Genomic DNA, 27,853 nt, shown 5'->3' on the forward strand with positions numbered 1-27,853 from the left:
ACATTTTATGAAATATGAACTATTATAACTCAGTGTAAATTCTAAAGATTTATATAGATCCTGCTTTCAGTTCAAGGGAATGTGAAGATCATGCTTTTGGCTCCCCCATGGAGCTGAGACAAGTAACTGCAAGCTTTAGAATTGATGTCTTAAATATGAATCCAATCAAAAAGAACGGCCTAATTTATAATTTTTTCCCCCCATTACATATGTAGTACAATATTTATAACAATATACTAGGCAGGGATAACAAGCATATATCCCTTCAAAAGTCAAGCCATTTGGAAATTAATTAGTTTTTAGATTTTTTATTTCAAAAGCACACATAGAACAGGAAGGATGGCTTGAAAGAATAATACAGAGCTATTTCTATGTTTTTGAAATTGGATTTTCTAAAAAGCTGTTTGGAAAGCACATTTCTATGAACTCATTTCTGTTTATAAAATACATCATTTAATTTTCAAAGAATTATTCTTACTTAGTTTTTACTCTACCAAATAGCATTTCTTATATATGCCTCACAAGGGACAGTGAAGTTTCATACCATTGAATCTAAACAGTGTTAGTAAACTATGTAAAGCGCCCTTATTTTTTTTTTTAATTTTTTATTGTTATGTTAATCACCATATAATACATCATTAGTTTTTGATGCAGTGTTCCATGATTCATTGTTTGTTCATAACACCCAGTGCTCCATGCAGAAGCGCCCTTATTTTTTAACGCAACTTACATAAAAAAAATAATTTTCTAACTATAACTGCAAAATTAACAAAATGAATAACTCTATGACTTAGCAAAATGAAAATTTACTATTAACTTCTAAACTAGATTGAGTTTTCTTACATTTATCCATCATTTATTGTATTATTATAAGCACTTAAATGTTAAAGATGAAAGATGAAAAGACATGAATTCTTGATTTTACAAATTTGAATCCTTAAAAAAGAAGCTCTTAACTGATCTTAAATCTCAATATGAATGACCTTTTTTTTAGGTGGCTAAAGTTTCTATTTGCTGTTACAAAAATAACTTTAAAACAAGTCAACCTACTTTATAGGAGTAAACTGCAGTGTTCTCTGCCCCTCCCCCCATTTTATTGAGGAGTGACTGACAAATAAAGATTGTATATATTTAAGGTACACAACATGAAATTTTGATATATACATACACTGTGAGAAAATTACCACAATCAAGCTAATTAAACATCCATCATCACCTCACATAGATTTTTTATGAGAACACTTGAGATTTGCTCTCTTAGTGAATTTCAAGTATGTTATTATTAATTATAATCACCATGCTGTACAATAGGTCTCCAGAACATTTTAATCTCATAGCTAAAGCTTGTACCCTCAACTCCAACTTACTAATTCATAGCTGCTTCTTATGATGGTTGAAAAGTACTATTTTGCTTAGCATCATATATGCTCAATAGTTAACTTCATATGTATTTAGGTACTATTTAACTTTACAAGTTGGAAAACTCAGTCATCAAGATATTTTATATTATTCAATTATATGGTCCAAAAAATTTTAAAAATAGGTGCTTGATTTTATTTTTTATTCTTTATTCTGAATTCTGACATCACACATAGAGATAGTCCCTTAGTTCTCCCCATCTCTAGAGAATTTAAGAAACAGATGCCTACATCTTACAAGACTCAAAAAGAAAAATGATAATTAAGATATAATGATATCCTTTAGGCATTTAATAATAATAATAGTAATAATAGTAATAAATAATGATAAAAACAACTTAAATCTTGACTAATATCATAGAGGCCAAAATTGGGACTTAGTTAACCATGGAGACTCTTCATTTTTTTGAGTTCAAAAATCTGAATGACTTTCCCTTCACAAACTGCTTCTGCTATAAATCCCTCCTTAATTAAGAATACAAAATATACTCAGTTATACAGTCCTTGCCTGTTCTTTCAACCTATCACATTTTCAACTAATCACCCACTCCCACCCATTCTAAGTTCCAGATATTTCTCATATCTGCTACCTCAGTTCCTCTTGCATCCTAACTTAGTTCATACTTTATTACATTTTTTCTTTGGCTCTTCCCTCCGTGGTTTATAGCTTATCCTCCACTGCTCACCCATAAGTGCACCTATGGCTACCCCAGTCAGTCATCTCTAAATCAATCAGATCATATAATCCCTCCACTTGAAACTGTTCCATGTCTTTTTAACTGTCCCCAACACTTAGAAATTTTTACCTTTTTATTAAGTGTTATGACATGGCCAAATATTGCATTAACAATATACCAGCTCCATCCTGAAAGTCAGTTGCCTCATCCCAGAAGATAAATGCTCCATATTTTGTTCATGCTGCTACTGATTATTTGTCTAGATTATTTTATTTTTGTGTGTACATTCTATTGAGACTTCCTATAAAGAAAAGAATAGTGGCTTATTTATCTAGCTCTCTAGCTGGTGGTGGAGTCCTGGCTCTTGTGCTTACTAGCTCTGTGACTTGGCGCAAAATATATAACATCTGCCTCATCAGCAAACAGGAATTTGACTAAAATTAAATGGATGAATGTATGTAAAATCTTAGTATAGTGCCTGGTACAGGGACATGCATTGTTAATATGACTGTACATTGATATTATTGATGTTATTATGATTCATATTTTTCTGCATCTATCAGTATGTGACTTATAAGAGACACTCAATAAATATTGTTGAATTTAAATAAGAGAAACAAAGAGGCTTAATTATTCAACAAAGTCAGCAATGATCACGAACATTATCATCATCATTATCACCTTCAAACATTCAACATGTACAAAATATGTTAGCTAAGTAAATAACAAGATGCATTGTTTACATCTATAGTACTTTTAATCAATATGAATATTGTTTCCATATAGCTCCAGTTAATAAGTAATTCAGCACAAAAATTTGCATAATAGCAATGTGTTATGAGACAAGGGCAGAATTGTAAATATTTTTGTGATTACAGTTACAACAAACATGTGTCTTAATGTTTCATAGGCAGTGCTAATTTAAAAAATGTAAGCATACCCAGTATGCCAGCAACTTCAGAAATAACACATGACATAGAGGGCTTTGACAATATTGAGAACTCAGTTATTAACTTAACCTGGTGGCAAGACAGCCAAAATTACAGATGCTGTAAATCTGAAATAATTCATATTACAAAAAAAATCATAAAAATTATATGTATCATGTAAACCACAACTTCCAGACTGCCCTTTTCATTCTGAAGCAGCACAGAATTCCAACTGGGAATCAGAAACCATGATGTCCATGACTTTACCACTTAGCATATTCAATTCAACTGGGTTCAACTGATTTTATAGAATTTTAATTCAACATTTATCTTTATGGATTGTTTCCAAAACTACAAAAAATGGTTAAATATGACTTACTGTTTGCTTTTTTTCCCCTCTTTTTCTTAATATACACCTAACATTTTATTTAGTATGTGTTGGACAAATGATAGCTCAAGTGTGTTAATGGTTGAATATAAAACTTACATATAATTCTGTTAATAAAATTATCAGTTGAGAGTATAGATTTAATATTATTGAAAGAAATTTTAAAAAAAGTTTTTCTTTTCAAATTTAGGTTGTATTTATTTAGCTAGAGAAAAGAGAGGTATCCTCAAACTCGCTTGTTTACTTTTCCTTTTTTTTTATACATGCTTCATGAAATTCTGGCCCTGGGACTACATCACTCCCTCTGAAAACTACTTGTCCATCAAGCCATGCTCTAAAAATAAAATGCAAAACAGCTCCCTACTTAGACAGTAAGAATTTAATTTCCAATTCCAAGTAGTGATTTTAGTCAGGAATGATTTTTGTTTGTGTGCTTGTTTAATCTGTTTTCTGCCTACACTGCTAATGGTCCCTTTTCCCTAAAGATGAAATTGATTGAACTGCAGTGTGTAACTTGTATACTGTGGAACCAAAGCTGAGGCTAAGCTGGAAGAATAAGGCAAGGACATGTTTATTCAACTCCTTTCCCTCCATAATACCCAGTTGTTACCAAATCTTGACTCCTCCTTTATGTGTCCATTCTCTGTTCCCTCTTTCCCATTCCTACTGTTAGCATCTTACCCCAGGACATCATCATCTTAAAACTGAATTATTCAATGGCTTCCTGATTGGTATCCTTATTTTTAGTTTTCACAAGGCAATCCATACTCCATATGGCCACAAAAGAATTCTCCAAAATACATCATTTTATGTGTCAATTCCTTCTTAGAGGCTTTAGATGGCTCACTATTGCCTACTTGCAGGAGCAGATAGCTTCTATAAGAACTGCCAATTCCAGTCCACAGTCAGGCTTAAGCTGGAGTGCCCTGTGGAAACTAATTGTGAGACTGGTTTTCAAAATTACCTGGCAAGAGTGCAGTGAGTGATTAGTGATGTCTGCAACAGGGGTAGAAATGGGGACTTGCAGCACATACAGAGTAGATTTAGAAATAGTTTCAACAGAATAGAATCTATCCTCTCACTATTCTCAAATGGAACATATATGGATGTATCTATTTAGACAAGATAGTTTATGATTTGAAAACATGATATGCATTACTCAGGCAAAGGGATAGAACACTCACTATTTTCCCAGCTAAGTCACTTAGTAACTTCCTATGTTATGTAGTTGCTTAACCTTCCTGTGACTGTCCTAATTGTCAAAATGAGGCTAATAAGGTCATTGTAAAAACTAAGTGTGTAACTATGTGTAAATCACTTGAGGAACCTGACACATAGCAAGCTTAAAAAAAAGTATTCTGTTATTATCATCATTACCATGTATTTATGATACCTCTGAAGCCTCTGCTATCTACCACTTTGAGAAAAAAATAAGAATAATGTGTTTCACACAATATTTCTCACCACTATGTAGATAAGAGCAGGCATTTACATACACAGATACATAAATACAGATACAGATATAGATGTATATATAAATGTAAAAAAGTATCTGTAGAGAGAAATTGCTTTTGCCACCAGAGATAACAATTGTCAATTATTCTATATCTTGCCACAGTTATTATTTAACTGAAAATAATGAAGTAATTAAAAGTAAGGTATTCATTTGTGAGAGAAGGAAAAAAAATAACTCATCTAATGGAAGAGTGATATTCCTAGATAATTAGGTACTATTTTACCTCAAGACATTTGCACTTGCTGTTCCCTTTGCTTGATATTCTTTTCCCTACATATATTCCTGGTTATCTCTTCTCCTTTGGGTCTACCTAGTTGTCATCTTCTCAATGAGGACTTGACCATCCATTCTATTTCTGAATGTAGTGCCCCTAGTGCTCATCCTCCAATTCCTTGCACATTTTTTCCTTTACTGTGCTAGTAATTTTCTATTAAACTATGTAGTTTACTATATATCATTTAAATTATTTTCTGTCTCCCCACGTTATACTGCAAGATCCATGATGACAGAACTTCATTTTGTTTCCTGCTGTATCCACATTGCCTAACAAATGGGCTTACACATAGTAAAAGCTTAAGAATTGTATGAAAAATGAATAAAAGAATATTTTAGTTGAGATAGACATCTTTAGTTATTTAAATAAAAAGATCATTTATTAATCTCCCACAGTATATGTAGGGATCTTGATTGATCTCTAGAGACCTTTAGGAGTATGACATATAAATAGACCTTTACACTTACACAGAGTGTTTTGAAATTAATGTATAGTTATATGAGGAAAACTGAGGCTGAAGATGTAGTTGATAAATAAAAATAATTATAATAAATTATTGCCATATAAAGGTGCATCTTTTTGTTAGCAAATGTTTGGAATTTTTGTTTTTGAGGAAATAGTAAAATCTAAAATCTGTTCCAGATAATATTCACACAAGGACTCATGGGTCTCTAGTCTGATTTGATACCCTCTGATACAGTGAGGAAGGTAGGTGAAGGTGAACATAATCTCATCTATCCTGCACTTTGCATGTGGGCAAGGCAAAGAGAAAAGATAAAAAGCTCTTGTCCCTTTTACATCTATAAAATGCCCTTTTCTGGAGACATCTTTGGATGTGTTATTGTTGCTCATGGAAACTGTCAGTTTTCTTAAGTCCACCCTGTAACATGATAGGTGAGTGACAGAGAGTGGGCCATTATCTTGACAAGGTAGAGCTTAGCTAGCAAAAAGTCAAATTAAAAGGAAAAACAAGAGAATAAGAATATTATTATTTTTTAGTTGATGTTACTTACACATACTGTGAATCTGAACGGCATGATTTTATTTTAATCATTAAAACTGTCCTTGCCAGATTATCCAAATGAATATTGGGGAAAAGGCCAATCATTCCACTGCTGATTTAATGGTAATATATGAGGTTTTAATACTATAGACTTAATATTAAGGGAATTTTATTTTAATGTTTTGGCATTAAAAGCAGTCATTATAGCTGTTGAATATATTGTTTTTATTCCTCCCTAAGTAATCTTTTCTATAAAGTATTTTATCAACCTTAATTAAACAGGGACCATAAAAAGTCCTTAAGTCATTTTTAGAAAATGTCTTCAAAGTGGTTTTATAATATCACTTAATATATGCTTGCAATCTGAAGAAAATACCATAGCTTCTCTAGAATATAACAAAGGAGTACAGAGCAAATGATTCTACACATTCCAAGTTGAAAATATATCATAGTTAAAAGCATATCTAGACAATGCATTTTGCAAACAGGAGTTCTAACACGGAGTGTTATAGGAAACTACATTAGTAAGTTATAGGGGAAGGAGGATTGGGCAGAAGGCAAAGTTGGAATCTGATGAAGTTGCAGCAGAGACTTCAACTCTTCCTGTGAGCAGCTCTGGAACTGTTAGTGTTCTTCTGAGTTGTCCTTACTGAGGCAAAGGAGCCAAGCCTTTGTATTCTTTCAACATTCAACCACTGGTTGTAGGTTACCACCCAGGAGGATGGCATTTTGGTTGATGGTGCATAACCTTACAGAAGACAGCCTCCTTTGGCCAATTCCCAGAGAGGGACTTAGCTGTATGCCAACAGTAGCGACACTCCTGACAGCAGGGGAGATGAGAGTCTCAGTCCAAAGTGGGATCTGGGAGGCACACCAAAGTATCTATTGCAGTCCACCTATTGCTTCAAACAATGAGTTCATCCATCTGCAAACATCTTGCCCATCCTTCTGGTTGGCACCTCTTCTAGGAAAAACTTAGAAGAGGAAAGTTAGTGGGATCCTATGATGTTGCTGGTAGTTTTAGGCCATAACTTAGCACTTGTTAGCTCCCTCCTTAACTAACTATTTGGGACTTCTCTCACGCTTGCTAGCACCCTTGCTCATCTGAGTTGCTAGCTTGGAGGAGTTACATAGACCTCATCCTTAAGAGGTCTGGAGCCCTGGTCACAGGTACTTTTCAGGCTATGACTTGTGCCTTTGTCTATTCTTTGTCATGACTGGACAGAGGAGTATTAAGAAATGTTTCTGTGTAAGACTGTTGAATCACAGACCTTTACCTCTGAAACAAATAATACATTATATGTTAAAAAAAAAAGAAGATAGTAGGAAGGGTAAAATGAAGGGGGGAAATAGGAGAGGGAGACAAACCATGAGGGACTATGGACTCTGAGAAACAAACTGAGGGTTCTAGAGGGGAGGGGGCTGGGAGGATGGGTTAGCCTGGTGATGGGTATTAAAGAGGGCACGTTCTGTGTGGAGCACTGGGTGTTATGCACAAACAATGAAACATGGAATACTAGATCCAAAACTAATGATGTAATGTATGGTGATTAACATAACATAATAAATTTAAAAAACAAGAAATGCTTCTATGGATTATCAGGGTGTGAAAACTATTTTTCCTGCTTCTGATAATCAGGGTCAATTACTTAAAAGATAGTTAACCCTTTCCTTGACTGCTGGCTTCTTAGCTGAATAGTACATACAAACACAACATCAGTGGAAAATAGCTTGACTGATAGGGGCCCAGACAAGGAAATATCAGAACATGAAGACAGTGTACTCTAGAGAAGAGACATATGTATGGACAGATAAGAATGGGAATAAATTGTGAATATATTTACATAGCATATCAACACCCATCAAAAAGCATCCACTATGGAACTGGCACAAGTAGATCAAAGACTTGACGAGCTGATGTCACCCAGAGGCTGTCCTGGGTTATCCCAGAACTGGCATAAGGAACTTATTAATGGAGTGGTAATGATGGCAGGTGTGGAGTTTGTGCATGACTGTAAATGCTTGAGTTTCCTTCCAATAATCCCATCATTGTCAAATGTCCAAGCTACCAGCAACAAGGACTTAGAAATAAGTTAGTTACATTGGATTCCATCTACCTTTGAAGGAGCAGCATTTCATTTTGACTGGAATTGATCCAAGTATGGGTTTGCCTTTCTGGATCTTAACACCTCAAGCAGCACCACTATCAGAGGGTTTACAGAGTAGCCACATTAGGGAGTTGGCCAATAACACATTATTTCTCCCACCTTTTGAAGCCCATTTGTTTTATAATGTCTTCAACAAGTTAACCACTTGCTCACTCATGTTAATTAGCAGGAAGTTACTGCTATAGTCAAGTGGACCAGTAGAATGTACTGAGGGAATCTAGATGGGACAGGTGACTTTGGACTATATTATCACAGAGCATGGGAGACAACACAGCCCTAAAAGAACATAAATGCATACTATTCTGCTTCCTTTGTGAATGGAACTTCTGCTCCATTTTTCCTGATGAGGATGGAACAATGAATTCACCAGATTAATGGCCACATATTATGTACCTGAGGGCATATTTGTCTACTCTAGAAAAGTTCTGATATATTAATGAAAAGTAAGATAATTAATTTCCTCTCAATGATATTAAAATATACTGAAATGTTATCACATAAGTTACATAGGCAGTATGTATGATCTTTATTGAATGGAATATAATCAAATATGGAAAATATTGTCATGTGGAAAAGGGCTGGGACTGAAACTGGTGAGCACAAGGTGTAGAATCAGGACCAATATACAAGGAAATGAGTTTTATTTCAATACAAGGAATGATTTTGTAGCTCAGTTGTGCAGGATAAGATGAGTGGTTGGGAGTAGATCATTCCCTGACATTACAAGTCTTCTAACAAGGGTTTGACAACTTCTTTGAACATGTAGTTGTGGTGCAAGTTGCAGAGTAATATTTTGGGTAAGTGACTTTCAAGGATACTTCTAAAACTGAGATTATTGAAGTCTGATATATTCTCTACAGGATGATAATGTTCAAATATTCATTCATTTGTATGTATTGTATTCTTGGCTTTCTTTCCTTGAATGACTATGGTAGAAAAGTATCCACTATTTGGGAAATGCATCACATTTTCAAGCATGAATGAGAATTTTTAATTGTTTCAATGTTCATATGTAGAAATGCCTGCATTCAGGCATACATACAAATTGATATTTTAAATATATATTTCAATTTCTTGACATGAGATAAAGGATTGATATTTTATATAAATAAAACTTTTTAAAGTCTGGATAGCAGTGAAAAACCGGTTAATGAAATTGGTAGTGAAAAGAGCAATAGACAAATCCAGTGTCTGAACACTTGAAAGCATTTCCCAATGAAGTCACAGACAAAAACTAGTTCTTAAAACCTTCAACAAGATATATATATATAGATATATATCTATATATATATATATGGAGAGAGAGAGAGAGAGAGTACATTTATATGTATATATATGGTACATTTATGAGCCTTGTTCAATTATAATGTACAAAGCTTTTCTACTGAAACTACTTATGAAGTTTTCATTAACGAATGGGAAAACATTTATTTGCAAGCTCACCTCATCATATTATAGAAAAAAATACATTATTTTAAAAAGAATATAATCTAGGATTTTAAATTTAACCAAATCATATCTATTTTATAAAAGGTTAAAATCAATCAAGTAAATTTAGCAAAATACTTATGCTTTTGTTTTAATAGGGTGAGCTCAGATGTTAGAATCAGAGAGACATCTATTCAGTTCCAGATCTGTCATTGTATTATTAGGTGGGTGACTTTTTCTAAATTCCCTTTTCTTCCTGTTTTTTTTTGTTACCTTATATATAAAATGGGGATAATTCTAACTAAAGGTAGAGATGAAACAAAGGTTTTGTAAATACTGAATTAGATTAAAAACATAATATATGCTTAACAATGTGCCTGACACATTAAAAAAAAATAGCACTTACCAAACAGGATTATTGATAGCATAACTAATGCTAAATTATTAGTAGTAATAATAACATATTTTTACTAAAACTTTAATTATTTACTACTTAGTAGTGTATATACTTAGTGTACTAAAAAGTCTTTTGTTTTAACCAAGACACTGTGAAGTATAGCCTAAAGCAAATATCACCAGCAGATTTGATTTGAGAGGATTCTTTTCCTCTATCTTGAGGGATAAACTTAAATGCAATTCTCACTGTTATTTACTACGAAAGAGAAACATCATGATTAGGAATTAACTAATGAGTGAGGTCCCATTATCTGTATGCTTATTTTGATTCTATTCTGCCTATATAAATGGAACTTTATATTAGGGAAACTCCTAGCATTTCAGAAAACGTCTGTTTTCATCATCACAGTAACTCTTGAAATAGGTATAATTTTCCAATTCCACAGTTTTATAAGAAGACACCCAGTATAATTAAATGTCTTTCCAGGTCATTTGGGATGGTGAGTAATGCAGGTGGGGTTTGAACACAGACTTTCCTTCTCCTCTTTGCTCTTTTTATTACCACCAAGATATCTCCTAGAGCTTCTCAAAAGGGGATTTCAAAAGATCCTCGTCTGGAGGTGAAACCACAGATTCCAATCAGTGTAGTTACAAATAATTTAGGGTACTAGAATTGTTGATGTAATCTGTAAGCACATCAGACATAATTAACATGAGTCCTCTTTTACTTTGAAGGGTCTCTGCTTTTTTTTTTTTTTGAGTTAGATACATGATAGGTAGTTCATAGAATCAGAACTGAAATGTTCAGACAGAATCACATAATGAATAGGGAAAAAGTGAAGAGTAGCTCCTGAATAGAATTTGATAGTGATATACCATGATGATTTTATAAAAGATGTAAAGGTTTAAGATGCACTGCTTGTGAATTTGCATTTGTCCTTAGTTAGTATCTTTCTCTCCCTCTCTCTCCATCTCTATATCTCCTCACCAATACTTCAATATATCGTCCATGTGCAATAATGCCTCTTTTATTAATAAAATGTTATTTTAAGGGTATAAGAACATATTAATTTTTTGCTGCATAGTCATGCTGTTAGAAATGTGTGTGTGTGTGTGTGTGTGTGTGTGTGTGTGTGTGTGTGTGTATCTGGGTATCTGGTTAAATTAGATCCTCAAGAACTTCCAGAGGTTAAGCGGGCAGAAATGCATGCATGAGATCTGAAATCTTGCAATACTTGAATTTGTTTGGATGATGAGAAATCGGTCCAAAACAGGTTTCTGGAAAAGTAATTTCTTGGGGCTCCTGGGTGGCTCAGTCGTTAAGCGTCTGCCTTCGGCTCAGGTCATGATCCCAGGGTCCTGGGATCGAGCCCCCCATTGGGCTCCCCCTCCGCGGGAGGTCTGCTTCTCCCTCTCCCACTCCCCCTGCTTGTGTTCCCTCTCTTGCTGTGCCTCTCTTTGTCAAATAAATAAATAAAATCTTTAAAAAAAATTAAAAAAGTAATTTCTCAATAAAATTTGCTGAGCACATTAATGAGTACTTATCTATCCTGTAATCTATTTTCAACCTTCAAATAGGTCAGACAGGGTCAGAAGGCAAGGATGACTAACCCAGTAAAATTGTAGTCTTTTTTTAATGTTAGCATTAAAAGTTTCAGAGGCTTATATGCGGTAAGTTTAAAATCATTGTGTCTTGTGTTTCACAGTAAGGAAGAAAATAATTTAAATTCTCATAAACTGGTGATGTTCAGAATCTTTTCATTTTCCTTTGATAATTGCTTTCAGAGATAAATGCACTTGTATAGCACAAAATTAAATACATTCCTTGCTTTGGTCATTAAATGCTTAACATAATTATGCTAATTAAAACTTTGTTATCAGATTTTTATAGAGATCATCCTTTCTTGTATCTAAACTGTTACTTTTGGCTATACTTGATGCTGCTACCTTCCTACTCCCTAATGGGATAAGGAAATTTTACAATTGCTAAATCCAGTGATGATTTTTTCAACTTCATCTTTTTTGACTTTTCAGTTGTGATGGATCTGATCACTCTCTCCCTCCCTGAGACAGTCTCTTCATTTGATTCCCATGGTTTCCGCAAACCACACTGACTACTACCTCTCAAGGTCTTTTGTTGGTTTCTCTTCATCTCCCTAAGCTTTTATTGTTGGAGCACCTTTTTTTTTATTTTAATTTTTTATTGTTATGTTAATCACCATATATTACATCATTAGTTTTTGGTGCAGTGTTCCATGATTCATTGTTGGTTCATAACACCCAGTGCTCCATGCAAAACGTGCCCTCCTCAATACCCATCACCAGGCTAACCCATCCCCCTGCCCCCCTCCCCTCTAGAACCCTCAGTTTGTTTTTCATAGTCCATCATCTCTCATGGTTCGTCTCCCCCTCTGACATACTCCCCTTTTCTTCCTCTCCTGTTATCTTCTTCTTTTTCTTTTTTCTTAAAATATGTTGCGTTATTTGTTTCAGAAGTACAGATCTGTGATTCAACAGTCTTGCACAATTCACAGCGCTCACCATAGCACATACCCTCCCCAATGTCTATCACCCAGCACCTTTGATTGTTCCATTATCTACCTGCACTCAGTCTCTTGATAATCTCATAACATTTATGGCTTTAAGTACTCTAAGGACTTCTAGAGTTATATCCTCAACTTAGTTCCACATCCCTCTACCCCTCTCAATTCCAGAGTCTTATAACCAAACACTTATTCAACATTTCTACCATTAGCTATGCCATCTCAGTAAATCCAGTCAAACACCTGAACTTCTCCGTCAAGCCTGTTTCTCCTAATGTCTTCCTATCTTAGTAAAAGACAAATCCAGGCTTGCAAGAGCGTGGACCAAAAACTTGGAATATCTTGGGCTCTCTCTTTCTCTCACACACCCCATATTCGTTCCAGCCACTATTCAGTGCAGTTTTATAGTGAGATTTTTTTCAAGTCTATTTTTCTTCATCTCCACTGCTATCACCCTGAGAGAGACAACATCTCCTTTGGATTAACACAACTTCTTTCCTATCTATCCTGTAATCTATTTTCAACACAGCAGCTAGGATAATCTTATTAAAAAGTAACTCAGATTGTGTTAATCTCTACTCACATCCTTTTAATGGCTTCCCATCTCACTCAGACTAAAAGTCAGATTTCTCCTATAGATTTAAATCTCTGTCTACACTAGATTATAATATCCGACTTGGCTCCCACCTCATTCCTCACCCCATGCCCCCATCTCCTCCTTCACTGCCCTTTGTTCCAGGAGCACTTTCTTTGCTGTTTTCTCACATCCCAGATAAACCCACCAAAGAGTCTTCTGCTTGCTGCTTCCCCTACTTGGAATTCCATCTTCTTGGAATCCAAGTTCACTTCCTTGCTTCCTTCAGATATTTGTTTCAACTCAGTGAGGACTTTCTGTAATGCTTTATTTGAAATTATACCACTTCCCCTCCTGGCATGCCCTATTCTTCTTCCCTAACTTATTTTTCTCCACATCTTAATTTTTAAACATGACTTGTTCTAATTCGTAATCTACACTTAACTTGTTTCTGTAGTTAAATGTCTGAAGGCTGTCCGTGGTGTGCACTATTGTGTCTCCAGTGCCTGGGCTGTTATTAAAGTATTAGTAAATGTCTGTTAATTGATATGAGTATATCTCAAATTAAAATAAGAAGTTTATATTTTTAAAATTTATTTCATGTCCATAAGTATTGTCAGAAAAAATTTTAATATTCAATACCTAATGTGTGTCTGACATCTTTATTTTCTCTTTCTCAAAAAAAAAAAAAAAAGAGTGGAACATGCCATATGCCATTCAGTGGCTTCCTAAGCATGTTTTACTGGCTTCACTTACATTAATTGTATCTTTTTAAAAATATTTATATTTTTGATATTTTGTATTGCATTCAAATTTAAAATTAATTTTATTGCCACTTGATGTCATCATTCAAACAATATTTAGACTTTTCCCTGAAATAAGTGGATGTACTTTATTTGCTCACCACAAATATTTTACAGGCATAATATGGGTTAAATACTCTTTGTAAAAGGCTGTATATGATAAAATAAAGGCCAAAGCTAAGCTAGAAATCTAATATGTGATCTATATATAATTATAATCATGCAAACTAAAAATATATGTATGTATTATATAAAATATCAAGGAATAGTTTATGTAATATTACCTTCAGCATAACCTTCATTTTTACACTCCTAACAAAAAAAATAGAAAGGAAAAAAAAGAAAAAGAACAAAAAAGCTTCAAGGTTATAAAACTGGACCATCATCTCCCCCAAATTCAACTCTTTTGCTTAGCTTCTTTAAACTTCTCACAAAGGTAAAAATGAAATAAAAGATATATATGTCTATAGATATATATATAGAGAGAGAGAGAGAATTAACATTTTTGTCAGAAAAATTTTTAGGAAATACAATGCAGTGATTAAGATTGTGGAATCTGGAGCAAAATGCCTGGGTTTAAATTTCTGCCCTAGCACTTACTACACTTATTTGACCAAGATGCTTACCATTTCCTTGCCATAGTTTTCTAAGCTATTAAATGGGGATAGTAATAGAACCTACATAATAAGATTATTTATAAAATTAAATGACTTATGCCTAAGAAATGCTTATGTAAATTCCTGGCATGTAGTAAGTGCTAAAGAATGTTTGATAGCTAAATACATAGGGAAAGAAAAATATATTCAATATATTTATATTTATATATTTATATTCAAATCAAGGTATATTCTACTGGTAAAAGAAAAAAAAACATATTGAGAGGTAAATTTGACTATTAAGAGTTTAAACACCTGGGGTGGCTGAGTCATTAAGTGTCTGCCTTTGGCTCAGATCATGATCCCAGGGTCCTGGGATCGAACCCCACATCGGGCTCCTTGCTCCGCAGGAAGTCTGCTTCTCCTCTCCCACTCCCCCTGCTTGTGTTCCCTCTCTCACTGTGTCTCTCTCTCTGTCAAATAAGTAAATAAAATCTTAAAAAAAAAAGAGTTTAAACACCAGAAAGTGAAGATCTTGTCTAGTTAGAAAATATTTAGGCCAAGAAGAAACAACCTTTTTTTTTTTTCTTTTAGCATTTGTCACTTTTTAATTTGCACCATTTAACTGCAAACACCTTTAATTCCCTTGTGGTGCTGAAAATTCTGCAAGAATGTTCATCTTTGTATCCTCTGCCCAACAGCACTTGCATATATATAGAAATTGACTTAGGGCTCTTTTGGTGAAGAATTTCAACAATGATAGAGATTGAGTATTATCCCATTTTGATATTTAAGTTGGCTCTTATTTCCTTCTACTGTGTAGTGGAAAACATTGAAATTCCAGAGAAAAAAAATGAAGAAGATTCTTATAACATATGTCTTAATTTAATTCCACAAGAATGAATTGTATAATTTAAATATATTTCACTAAAATTGCTATTTAATACACTCCCGATTTTCACTGTAGACTCATTTTTCTTTAAAAACTGAGATAACTTAAAGTTACACGAATAACAAAATATCCTAGTAGTTTATTCAGAGTGGAAACTTTCAAGATTTTTCATATTCCAGACATCATCATTGGATAAAAGAAGATTGGAATATGCCTCCATTGTTTTTTAAAGATTTTATTTATTTATTTGAGAGAGAGAGAATGAGAGAGAGCATGAGGGGGGTAAGGTCAGAGGGAGAAATAGACTCCCGGCTGAGCAGGGAGCCTGATGCGGGACTCCATCCCAGGACTCCAGGATCAAGACCTGAGCTGAAGGCAGACGCTTAACAGACTGAGCCATCCAGGTACCCCTATACCTCCATTTCTAGGCACATTATCTTTATGCTCTAGCGTCTCTTCCTTCTGATAAAACCTTGGAAAAAACTCATGTCAGTGAAAATAAACCCCACCATATTAAGATCCAAGGTGAACGTTCTCTTTCCAATTAAGTTCCAATCATGTCACAGTCTTTTAAATAAGATAATAAACTTATTTTTCCAGTTTTGTTGAGAATTGACATGCATCACTGTTTAAGGTGTATAGCATGATGGTTTGACTTATACATATATTATGAAAGGATTACAATAAGGTTAGTTAATATTCATCTTCTCACATAGATACAGTAAAAGAAAATTAAAAAAATTCTCGTGATGAGAACCCTTAGGATCTAGTCTTTTAACAACTCTCCTATATATCACACAGCAATGTTAACTTTAGTCATCGTGGTATACATGACATCCTTAGTATTTATAACTGGAAATTGAAGTAATAAGCCTATTTTTTATAAAGATTTATTTATTTGAGAGAGAGAGAGATTGAATCATGGGGGGGTTCAGAGAGAGAGAGAGACAGAGGGGGAAGGAGGGAAGCAGACTCTCAGCTGAGCATGGAGACCACTGCAGGGCAATCTCATGACCCTGATATCATGACCTGAGCCAAAATCAAGAGTCAGACTCAACCGACTGAGCCACCCAGGTGCCCCGTAATAAACCTATTTTTAAACTAAAAGTTAATTCACTGTCTTTGTAGAAATTGAAAAATTTGCATCAATCCAACCTATGAACACCTTTCCCCAATATACCTCATCATCCACTGTCTAATCTGGTTAGGCCTTCCTTAGGAATTCCTACCTATGTGCCTTTGAGTATCTATAGTGGGTTAAAGATGGCCATAATACTCTTCATCAAATATTTCACTGAGATGTCAGTTTGAACCCCATACTTTTACCACCACCCCCTCAAGAGAATCTGGGCTGGTCCTGTGACTATTGCAAAAGTGAGGTGGTGCCAATTCTGGGCCTTTAAGAAGACTCAGCAGTTTTTGTTTTCTCCCTCTTGGAACACAGATTCTTGGGATGTTCCCTTTTGGATCTTGGCTACCAGGTTGTGAGAAGCTCAGGCTATGTGGAGGGGCCATATAGAGAACTGAGAGGCTCCAACTAACTGCCCCAGATGATCTTCCAGCTGACGGTACCAACTGTTACCATGTGAGGGAGCCATCCTGGCCCAGGAAGATCTAAGCCCCAAGACCCAGCCTTTATCACTCCAAGCAGAACTGCCTAGCTGAGACCATTCAAATGCAAAGAATCAGGAGAGATAGTGAGATAGCTGTTTTAAGTTATCAAATTTTGGAGTAGAGCTATAACTAGAGCAATATCCTACTTCTTTCCAATTTATTCCAATTGCCTTTATATTACTTTTTCAACTAGACTGTAAATTATTCATGGTCACAGATCTTGCTCTATTTGCTTCCCATGTGTCCCTGTAGCTATTAACACATTGCTAGACACATGGGACTCTGATTACCTGAGGTTCCCAGCTGAATCATAAATAACAAAATGGAGAAGCAAAAAGAGGTAAAAAGGGGCTTTTGGATATAAGACAAATTTTTAAAGACAGGATTTTTATTAAACCAATATTAATAACTAATGTAAAAAAGTGTCTTTCCATTTAATCTGTATTATCTGAACAAAGGAATTAACTGTCATTTTATGTTTTTGTTTGTTTGTAAACTGAACTTAACATATTAAGTTTAGTTAGAAGCATTGTCATCTATTGGAAATTTATATATGGAATTGTAAAAGAAGACCAGATTGAGTGGAAATTATGATCTGATTCAAATAAATAAAGAGATAAATAAGTAAATGGAGGAAAAAAGCAAACGTGATTGTTTGGAGCTACACAGTAAAAGGGGTGAACATAATAATTTTCTCTCTCTAGTTTCTACCATATATTCTGCATGTACTTGATGTGGGAAGTAACAGTTATTATACCCAGTCACTGAAACTAACAGTGTTCTGGGAATGGGTACTGTTTGCAAGACCATTTAGTAGTGTAATGATAATGAAGCATAATTCATGTCAGAATCCTGGATTCAGCAAACAGAATGACAATATGACAGTATGTCTATCTGTGATCCAGCGCTTTTTTTCAGGGGGGGAGGGTATGAAGAAACCATTATTTAAAATGTGAAGGATTTTTATTTTTTTTTTAATTCTAAGTTTACTTTTGAGTACTTTTATTTCTTGTTAATAACATCTATAAGGCAGAAAATGTCTAATATACTTAAATAATGCCCCCAAACCTTTCCTTGAGGACCAAGCCTCCCAGCAGAATCTCTCCATGCTATGTTTCTTCTCAGAATTCATATTTCTATGTTTCAGAACTGCACTTGCTGAGAGAGAAAAAGATTAGAAAATAATGCAGAATACAAAAGGCAGTGTGTGTGTGTGTGTGTGTGTGTGCGTGTGTGTGTGTGTAAGGGTGGAGGAATTAAGCCTCTTGCTCTCCGGATTTGTGAAAAATTGAAGGGTAATTGGTCTTTGCATAAAGGACATATTTAAAAACACTTATGAAACGTGTTTATATACTTTTTGAAACGCAAGTGATTCACAAAGACAAACACTGCAGCACAAAGCTTTATTCATGCAGTCATACAGCCAATATATATCGTTCAAATGCATTTTAAAATCATAATGTGAGGAGTTGAAGTCATAATAACTCTTTAACACTCACATCTGTGTCTCTCTCAAGTGAGCCACGGATAGAGAGAGTAGAAGTGGGTGGCAGAGGGAGGGGGAGGAGAACAGGGAGCGAGCGAGCGAGAGATGAAGAAGAGGGGAAGGAAAGAAGGGAGAGGGAAAATACCAAAATACCGTTCTGGGGCCCACAGTCTCATCTATCCCAAGTATGTGGGCATCGTATCTAGCCTGTAACAAAGAGATGGCCATGGCGCTTCTTTTTGGTTCTAGACAGGGCTGATACAAGGGGGCACTGCATGCATGTCTGTCGCCTCATTTAAGTCACCATTCCTTCAGGAGTTAAGAGCTCTGGATCCCAAGAGTATCCAATGCACGTTGCTAGGCACGCAGGTCTCTTGGAGAGGCTGCCCAGGTTCGTGCGTGTGCGCTCAGGGGCGTTGGTGCATCTATATGTCAGGGAGAGGGAGGAGTCCCTTCTGCCAGAGATAAGTCTCGATCCCCACATTTTCTAGGTATCATGGGAGGTGTACACGAGGTCGGAGGGACAGGTAGCCCTTGCAGTGAAAGAGCGCGGAGTGCGGACAAGCAGGGCGGGGGAGGAGCGCGGCGGCACTGCCAAATCTTAACCGGGCCCCGGGTCTTTGCAGACCCAAGTATAGCGCTCTGGGTCTCCGCGGGAGTCGCTCCAGAAGCTGCTGCCTGAGAACCCCGAGCTTCAGCCCTGCCTCGCTTCGGGATCCTCTTCCTCCTCCCCCACCACGTACCTGGCCTGAGCGGCGGGACCCGTGCCCGGGAAGCCCCTCTCGGCGGGACGGGCCCAGCCTCGGTTCTCCTCGGTCTCCCTCTGCCGCCGCCGCGTCCGGGCTCGCTGCGCTCCCGCCGGCACCATGGAGGAATCGGGGTAAACCCGCGAGCGCCGGCGACTTTTTCTCCGGAGTCTCTGGCCTGGCGCCTTTTGGGTGAGATGAGTGGGGGAGCGGGTATCTATGCCGGTCTGAGGTTGCCCCGAGAAGCCCTGACCGAGAAAGAGAGGCTCGGCGGAGACTGGCAGCTGCAAGTCTACGTCCTGCAGCGTCTTCACCCTCCCCTTCTTCTTCGCATCGGGGTTTGTTTATATAGGGTCTGGAAGCTGGGAGGAACTGCCCACCCCCTCCAGGCGGCCCGCCCTCCCCTCCCGGGCTCGGGCTCCCGCACGTGGTCGGCACTAGCAGCCTCTCGGCAGAAGGCAGACGACAGCGAGCGAGGAGCGGGCGGCCGGGAGCTAGCGCGGCGCAGCTTCGCCTACTGCTCGCCCTCCCCGGCGCCCTCGCCCCTGCCCAGACCAGCGCAGACTCGGCTTCGCCTCCCTCCATCCCCTTCGCGGGAGGCGAGGTTGAACACACCGCCCTTCAGGTGCTCGTGATGTTTCTCTGGGTTCGCTCAATTGCCGGAAAAGAATGGTAACATGAACAGCGGAGCGTGAGAGCGTCACGGGGGGAAGGGGAAGAGATTGATGGGCAGAGCGTTTACTTCGCGGAAGATCACGTTCCGAGGGCTGCGCGAGGCGAAACGGCGCGGCGCCTCCACTTCCTGGCTGGACTCCGCTGACATCTGTAGCCTCCCTTCCAGCAGGTTCCCAGCTCGCGAGCCGCTGCCTGCGGAGGAGAGTTTAGACAGAGCGTGAGCATCCAGGAGTTTGTGGACCTCCATCCAAATAGGAGTTGTGCTCCGGTGCCCGTGTCCCTGGATCCGTGTGGAGCCCGCCAGCACGCTGGCTTCAGAGGGAGTTGAACTTGAGTTCAGGTGGGTTATCCCAGGGGGAGCACAGGAGGAGACAGACGTTCAGGGAAGACGAGGAAGGTGATGTTCCAATGTCAAAAGCGGACGCTTTTCTTCCTGACACTTGCTGGGGCTGAGCCGCTTCCTCCCAGCAGTTCCCCCTACAGACCCGCTCCTCCCCAACGCAACCCTCCCCCACTAAGGGGGGAAAACACCACCACTGCTGTGTTCTTACGTATCTAGCATGCTATAGACTTTCATAACTTATGATTATGTGTCAAATGACCATATTTACTCCATTGCTTTATATTAAGAGAGGCTTAACGATTTCCTCAGTCAAGTCATTTACTTCTAAGCCAATAGATAATGCCTTCGTCATAGTTTTCTGGGGGGAAAGTAACTGTGCGTTTGTTCTGCAGATGCCCAACTCCCTCTGAATCCTGCAGATTGGTGCTGAGCACGCAACAAAAGTTTTTAGCTTCTCCTCACTTTCTGGTGCTTCGCAGGGGAGAGGAAAGGACTTTGGCATTAAACACAAGAAGCAGTCAGGGAGCCATCTCCTTTAACTTTTCTTCTCTGTTATCATTTGCAATGAAGAGGAAACAGAAGAGATTTCTGCAGATGACTTTGTTATTCATGGTGGCTTTAATTTTCCTGCCCAATATTGGTCTCTGGTCTCTGTACAAGGATAAGCACTTGGTGAAATCTACAGAACCCGGGGAGCAGCAGGTAAGTGCCATCCGGAGAAAGCTCACAGGATTGGTAAGAATGCAACTCGCGGGGACACAAGGAAGCAAGTGTGGTAGCCTTGGGTTTTCTCCCAAGTATTTGCAGGGCACGTATTACAAGACTCGAGACTTTGGGGTTTAAGAAAGTCCTTGTTTTAAGATCTCAACTGATGACATGGGTGAAATGTAAAACAAACTAGAAGAGAAGGATAAGGGAGGTCAAGAGGAAGAGAAGACAATCTCTCTCAGTTGGTCTTTAGGTTGATTTTGACTTGAGGTGTATGAAAGGTAACTGCCAACGCGTGGGATATGGAAGTGGGTTTGCTGCAAGTTCAGTCACGGGGATTTGTTTTTGCTTTTCATCCGGTTTGGGTATCTACGTTAAAGTGAACTGGACCAATTAAATCATTAAACTTGTGAAGTAGTTCTCAAAAAACAAGCCACAGCTTTCTATATTTTTGCTTGTAATTTTTGCTTAGCAACAGCTTTTTACTCTGTGGAAACTTAAAGTCTCTGTTTTTTCTCTCCTGTTGCTAAGGTGGTGTGGTGGGGTATACAGGCAGGCAGAGTTATCAAGGATGTCTGTTCAGTTTCACAATCTGGTGATAATAGTTTGTTGCTAAAAGATTTCCTTCATATTTGAAACACTGCGTAGTGTGGTATGTTTTGTTTTCACGTATACGCAATCTGTTAGTATGTGCAACACTCATGACCTAACATAGATCGAAATAACGCTTTCCTAGTAATAATGCAAAAAGTCCTTCACGAAGTGTTGATGAGAAGTAATATTGTTGAATTTCTTGTTTATTAATAGGTAAAACAGCTTCTGTAATTAAACTTTTAACAATAGAATGCAGTCTTCTTTGTGATACTGATGTAACACTTATTTTTTAAATAGTCCTGTGCATCACCTCAGAATATTAATATTCTTAATTTCAAGGGTCATCACCCATGTACACCGTGTACCTTCCACACATATTATGTGTTTAAATAAAAGTCCATTTGTGGACAACAGGAATATATATCAAAGGTAATTAAATATTTGTTCTTATACTTAACAAAGTTTAATCTCTTTATACAGTGAGTGGTATACATGTGAAATACATGGAGGTAATCTGCTTTTTCATTTTGAGAAGTGATGGTTACCAGTCTGTAAACTTTAAAGATAACTAGTCGCTTATGGATTTTTGATGGATTGGAATTTTGAGGAAAAATGTTGACATGTTTTTATTTAGTTGTTGATCTCTACCATCCTTTCTAATAGGGATATAACTTTGATTTGAAGTATATTGTTTTGTCATTCCAGGGAAAAAAAGGAAGATGGGCACTTTGAATGTGAAACTTTTTTTCCTATTTAGATCACTCATTTCTCCACCCTTGTTAAGAAATAAAATTTTGTTAACATTAGTAGTTAATACTAATGTTATTATGTAAAATTTCTATTTCAAAATAGTTAAATGAACAAAAGCAAAATAACTTTTCCTTGAGTTTTGTTAATTCAGTTAACCATAACCATCTGAAGTATTTGTTGTATAGCTAACATAGAACACTAATTAATCTTATTAATGAGATCTTTACACCTTTCACACTGACTCTTATTGATTTTGACTCTTAATGAGAAATTTGTTTGTATAACGGCATTAAAAATTGAAATATGGCAGATCAACTCTCTGACTTACTGTAATCTCCAAAAGAGTTTCCTTGTTCTGGTTCTTTTGTAGTAGCAATGATACTTAATATTAGGTAATAAATTACCTAATATTAGGTGGCAAGAGAAGGAGATGTTTCTCAAAGTTTCATACACTGTTGAGTAAATAACTGATGGAGGGCGCCTGGGTGGCTCAGTTGGTTAAGTGACTGCCTTCGGCTCAGGTCATGATCCTGGAGTCCAGGGATCGAGTCCCACATCGGGCTCCCTGCTCAGCGGGGAGTCTGCTTCTCCCTCTGACCCTCTTCCCTCTCGTGCTTTCTATCTGTCATTCTCTCTCTCTCAAATAAATAAAATCTTTAAAAAAAAATAACTGATGGAGATCTTGTGACATTCCAGTTTAATAATCCTATGTAACAGTTTTGAAACCAAGAGTAAAGTCGGGCAGTAATATGCCATAAAATGAATGTCGATCACATACTTTAGTAGTTTTTAACCTAAATAATAGTTTTAAAACTAATTCTTACAGAAACAAAATAAAGTTAAAAAGGTAGAAATTGTCACTTACCGAAAGATAGAATTCATTGTAAAACAGGAAAAGATAAGCTTTTATGGGTTTTATTCCACTGTTAAATATAATTGGAAAGATAATTAAGATAGTTGACATTATACAAGTATAGGATAAGTAAGAGTTAAATCATATATGTATGTGTGTGTGTGTGTATATATATATATATATATACATATATACACACACTTGACCAAATAAAAAGTGACTTTCAGTGATGAATTAAATATGCTCAATATTGTGATATAATAGTTTGCTAATGTATCTGTAAATCAATGTTAGTAAGTCAGCTAAACACACAGGTTTCCAATTGAAGCATGCAATTTGACTACTGGGTAATGTGTTATTTAAATTTAGCAGTTTGTTCTAAAAAGACTATTTCATGGTTAATTGCTAAAATGTTCTTCAAAAGCCATCTTTTACTATATTTATCACTAAGTTGTAAAATCGTGAGGGTAAGGATAATGTGCTGATTGAGGCACTGACAGCCTTAAGTACTGAAGCTATTCAAAACAAGTCACGTGCCCATATGAGCGGTCTATTTTTACAGCAGTTATGTGTAAAACAGCATGTGTGATGTGGTGGTGGTCACAGGAATTGAAAACCTTCACCATTTTAAATAGTTTAATTATTACAATGGGCTGTAGGGAAATACTTTAATTTATGGAGATTCAAAATCATAGAATGGCTAATACTCTTTAAATTCTCCTAATTTGTATTTTATCAGAGTACATCACTAATAGTTTGTCTATCCATTATTCAGTATAAACAGTATTATATAATCTGAAACAAAGTGAGGATAAACAGAAGACACTGATAGAAACTATATGTTAATTTTCATGGTGTTTAGTATTTTGCACATTTTTTCTCATTTTTATAATATTACAAGTTAATTGTATTTATTGTCATTTCACATAAAGAATAATTTTTTATGACAATTCCCATATTATAATATTTACCCATTTATGATGCAGAAAAGAAAAAAAATTCCCAAATTATTCATCTAAAAGTTTTTTTTTTCTTTTCTCTCACACAACCAAAGGGGATTGAACAAATTTAATAATGCAATAATTAAAGTGTGTATTTTATTGTTTGGGCTCTGCAAAGTTGGAATCCATTTACTAAAATAATTTTTAAGCTTTTGAGATTTTTAATGTTTTAGAAAAATTTGAAGATATTTTATAGTTTTGGTTTATATGTTATCAATCATAATTGTCATATATTATTTTCAGTTGAATTAATTTTGTCACTTTTTTGCTGTTTTGGGGATGGTATAATTATCCCCTTTGTTTTGTTTAGAAATATATACATGTATTATAAAATAATCTATTGATAATGATTATGATATTTAGCTGAGAATGATTACTGTATGATTATTGTGTAATAATTCTTCTCATTTTTCTCTTAAAATTTGAATTGCTATTCTCTGCTTTCAGCTGCATTTAAATTAAAGTTATATATTTAGATCTTAATTAAACAAGCATTAGGATGATAATTAGAACAAAACAATATTTTAGAGCAAAATGACTTCACTCAGCATTATTATACCTTTCTTCCTAATTATTCACACAAGAATAGGTAAATAAAAACTACCCCCAAAACACTTTGATTTCCTAAATACATTGAAAACCTTAATAAAAAAAGTAGCTGTAGTTTTGGCAACTAAATTGCAAATAATATGACTTGCAGAAATAATACAAGAATATTCAGAATATGAAGAAGATCTTGCAATATTTTTGCAAATCATTTTTTGAAATGAAAGAACTAGAGTCAAATTTCCAGAATTTTAAATCAGACATTTTCACAATTATTCAGAATGATTTTAGAAACTTAGTTTGGCCTGGATTTTTTTTACCACATTAAAAACCCAAAACTAGATACTCATGTCACTTTTAAATTGTAGTACCTTCTTATTTCTTTGTACTTAGGAAGTTTGATTGATGAAATAGGTGCTAATCATCACTGCCACATAAGGTACATAAAGTCCTGAGATTACATCTTGGGTATGGAAAGTATTGTGTTGTAATATTTTGTTTTTAGTCAGATCCATATGTAAGTTGTATATGACAGATGTGGGGCTTCACCTTCATTAAAAAAAAAAAAAAAAAAAAAAAAAAACCTCTTCTGAAAGATTTCTCAGCATCTTTGACCAACTCTTCTAAACGTTAACCACACTTTGGGGGGATTCTTTCTTTTGGCTAAGAACATTTTCCCCTGTGGCATTTTAAACCTGTTTTATGATGTGAAGATGTCAGATAATTGGTACTGAGTATATGCAAGCTGTCTTATGCTTTTCTTTGTAGTGCTGATCACTAAAGCAATAGAGTGTGTCTGTGTTTCTTTTCCAGCAAACACCTTAGATATTGGAAGAGCTAAGGACAGGAGAAAAAAAATAAGGTTGTCTCTCTTTCTGCACTCAGGATTATCAATACACTAGATGTGAAATGATGCATTAGTTTGAGCCATACTGTTCTTAATTAGCTAAAATGTAGGTTTTAAATTAGGATTTTAAAGGACCTTTTCTTGAATTTATGGAAAATCCATTCTGACTTGCTACAGGATCGCACCACACAGACCACTGTAACAAGTGTCTTAATTATTTGCTGTGACCTCGTAGATCACAACATGATTAGTTCATCACCTTGCCTCCTGGGAGACTGTGTGAAACACAGTCTTCTGTTCACAATCCGGTAAAAAAAATTAGATAGGTTTTTCTCCTGTTCATTGCTGTGTTGGATAAGCTGTGCTGAACCAATTAACCTCCTATATATATATATATATATATATATATATATATTAATCTATAAAAGAAACCAAGTCAAGACTGGAATATGTAGGGAAAAGGGTAAGGAAGTTTGGTTGGGTGCTTTAAGTGGTATAGAGAAGAGAATTGAAGACTTTTTGTTTTGTTTTGTTTTTTAAGTTTTGTCTGGAGTAGCCATGATAGCCTTTAGGGAAGTTTGCAACTCTGTCTCCCCTGGTAACACTTTTGTTCGGTGAAAGTCAGCTAAGATACATCAAGAATAACCTTAAAGGAGGGGATACAAATTAAATGAGGAAAAGAAGTTAGGCAGTGTAAGTGGGATATAGAATCAGATGTGGTTGTGCTTTGTCTCAGCAGTCACTCATTTCTCATTTGCTTGGCTTGCTTATGATGAAGAGGTGAGCACTGGATACTTCCATTCTTAAAACCATCTGACATGACCACATCGTTCTTCTCTTTCCTTCACATTTACATGTGTTGACAAAGTACCATTATAGAATCAAATGTCCAAATGTACCAAGAAATAGGAGGTTCTCAGGATGATAGTAAAAGTAAAGACACACTCATAAACTAGATACTCGCTCTCCATATGACCTCCACCTGTCACACCATAAAGCTAACAATTCCTGAATTCTCTCAAAATGTAGTTGTAATGCTTGAATGGACAACAAAAAAGAACAAATAAAAAATGTTTGTGCCACTGACAATTTATATTTAGACAGGCAGGAATACACACACACACACACACACACACATATGTGTGTGTGTGTGTGTGTGTGTATATATATACTGGGTTTATTTAAAGGTTGAAAAGAAGAGATAGGGCATCCACAAACATTCAAGAACACAATTACCACCATTGTTCCTCACTGATATGCTGGTGTCTGTTACTACCGAACTCTAACTAGGTGGCCAGAAAGGTATATTTAGGGTTAAGGGCAAATTGCCTGAATGTTTTTCTTCAATGGGGAAAAGTGTAGACTGGATTAGCAGTACTGTCAAAGTATTCGTTTCACGTATTCATTTAACAACACACATACATACATCCACATGCATGTTCTCACTTATAAAGAAAAAATCCATCCAACTGTTTCATTTTGTACAATTTTTTTTACTTTTATAACTTTATGCTTTTTCCATTTTTTTGAATCCACAAGAGGCTGTTAGTCAACTGAGTCTGAAGCATCATTTAAATGTTACCAGTATAACTCTAGGAAAGTATGGAGAGAGAGAAAGAAGATGCATCTGTCTCTAGAAGTACTTACATCTATTTAGCAAGTGTGAGACTCATAGCAAGGATTTAGCCTGTTAGCCTTGCACAGATTATAAATAGGGTGATTCGTTTGTTTTCTGGTAATAGAATCAGTGCAGTTATGGTTGCCATCAATGTGGTGGTGGCTATCAGCTCTCTTTTGCAGGGAGTGGTAGTGTCTCAATGAGGGCTGAGAAGGCTAATTTTAAATTTATTGCTCAGTTACTCATGGAATGTTATTTTCAGTATTTGAAGTCTAGAAAGCAAGAGACAGGGAATTTTATTATAAATCATTGTGAACTATTTTATCATAATAAAAATGACCACATTGTGAGGGCTGCCACCCATGTCTGAGTGAGTGGGGCTTCCCTTTTTCTTTATTTTTGATATGTCTCCTCAGCAAAAGAATCCAGTTGAACTTAATTATAAGAGAAATATCAGAATTTCCATT

The 27,853-nt window shown here is 36.1% G+C and overlaps 2 protein-coding genes across 3 annotated transcripts in view; one reads left to right on the forward strand and one right to left on the reverse strand.

The window, feature by feature from the left end:
* Positions 1-2,844: 2,844 nt before the first annotated feature.
* Positions 2,845-20,036, reverse strand: LOC141372675 (uncharacterized). Of its 2 annotated transcripts, none has more exons than XM_073892500.1 (2): positions 19,449-20,036; positions 2,845-7,169 (listed from the first exon to the last, which is right to left on the reverse strand). In XM_073892500.1, the coding sequence occupies exons 1-2, from the start codon at positions 20,034-20,036 to the stop codon at positions 7,110-7,112; spliced, it is 648 nt and encodes a 215-aa protein (XP_073748601.1). In that variant the 3' UTR covers positions 2,845-7,109. The 2 variants fall into 2 exon arrangements, with proteins under 2 accessions (XP_073748601.1, XP_073748602.1); XM_073892501.1 differs by having other exon boundaries at positions 2,845-7,179.
* Positions 20,037-20,330: 294 nt separating this feature from the next.
* GALNTL6 (polypeptide N-acetylgalactosaminyltransferase like 6) overlaps positions 20,331-27,853 on the forward strand; it is a 1,233,119-nt gene continuing 1,225,596 nt past the window's right edge. Inside the window, exons 1-2 of the mRNA XM_025874463.2 lie at positions 20,331-20,466; positions 20,862-21,171. Coding sequence (XP_025730248.1) covers positions 21,034-21,171 — 138 coding nt within the window. The 5' untranslated portion in view covers positions 20,331-20,466; positions 20,862-21,033. The remainder of the gene's footprint in view (positions 20,467-20,861; positions 21,172-27,853) is intronic.

Source organism: Callorhinus ursinus, unplaced genomic scaffold (genome assembly GCF_003265705.2).
Source record: "Callorhinus ursinus isolate GAN/ISIS: 27379988/994484 unplaced genomic scaffold, GSC_fseal_2.0 scaffold4, whole genome shotgun sequence".
Taxonomy (NCBI): domain Eukaryota; kingdom Metazoa; phylum Chordata; class Mammalia; order Carnivora; family Otariidae; genus Callorhinus; species Callorhinus ursinus.

Excerpts from the sequence above, each read along its gene's own strand:
- LOC141372675 (XM_073892500.1), bottom strand. The coding sequence starts at position 20,036 with ATGGAGGGAGGCGAAGCCGAGTCTGCGCTGGTCTGGGCAGGGGCGAGG. Across the intron at positions 7,170-19,448 it reads GGTCCCGCCGCTCAGGCCAG|AAGAGGTGCCAACCAGAAGG; the intron begins GTACGTGGTGGG and ends AGTTTTTCCTAG.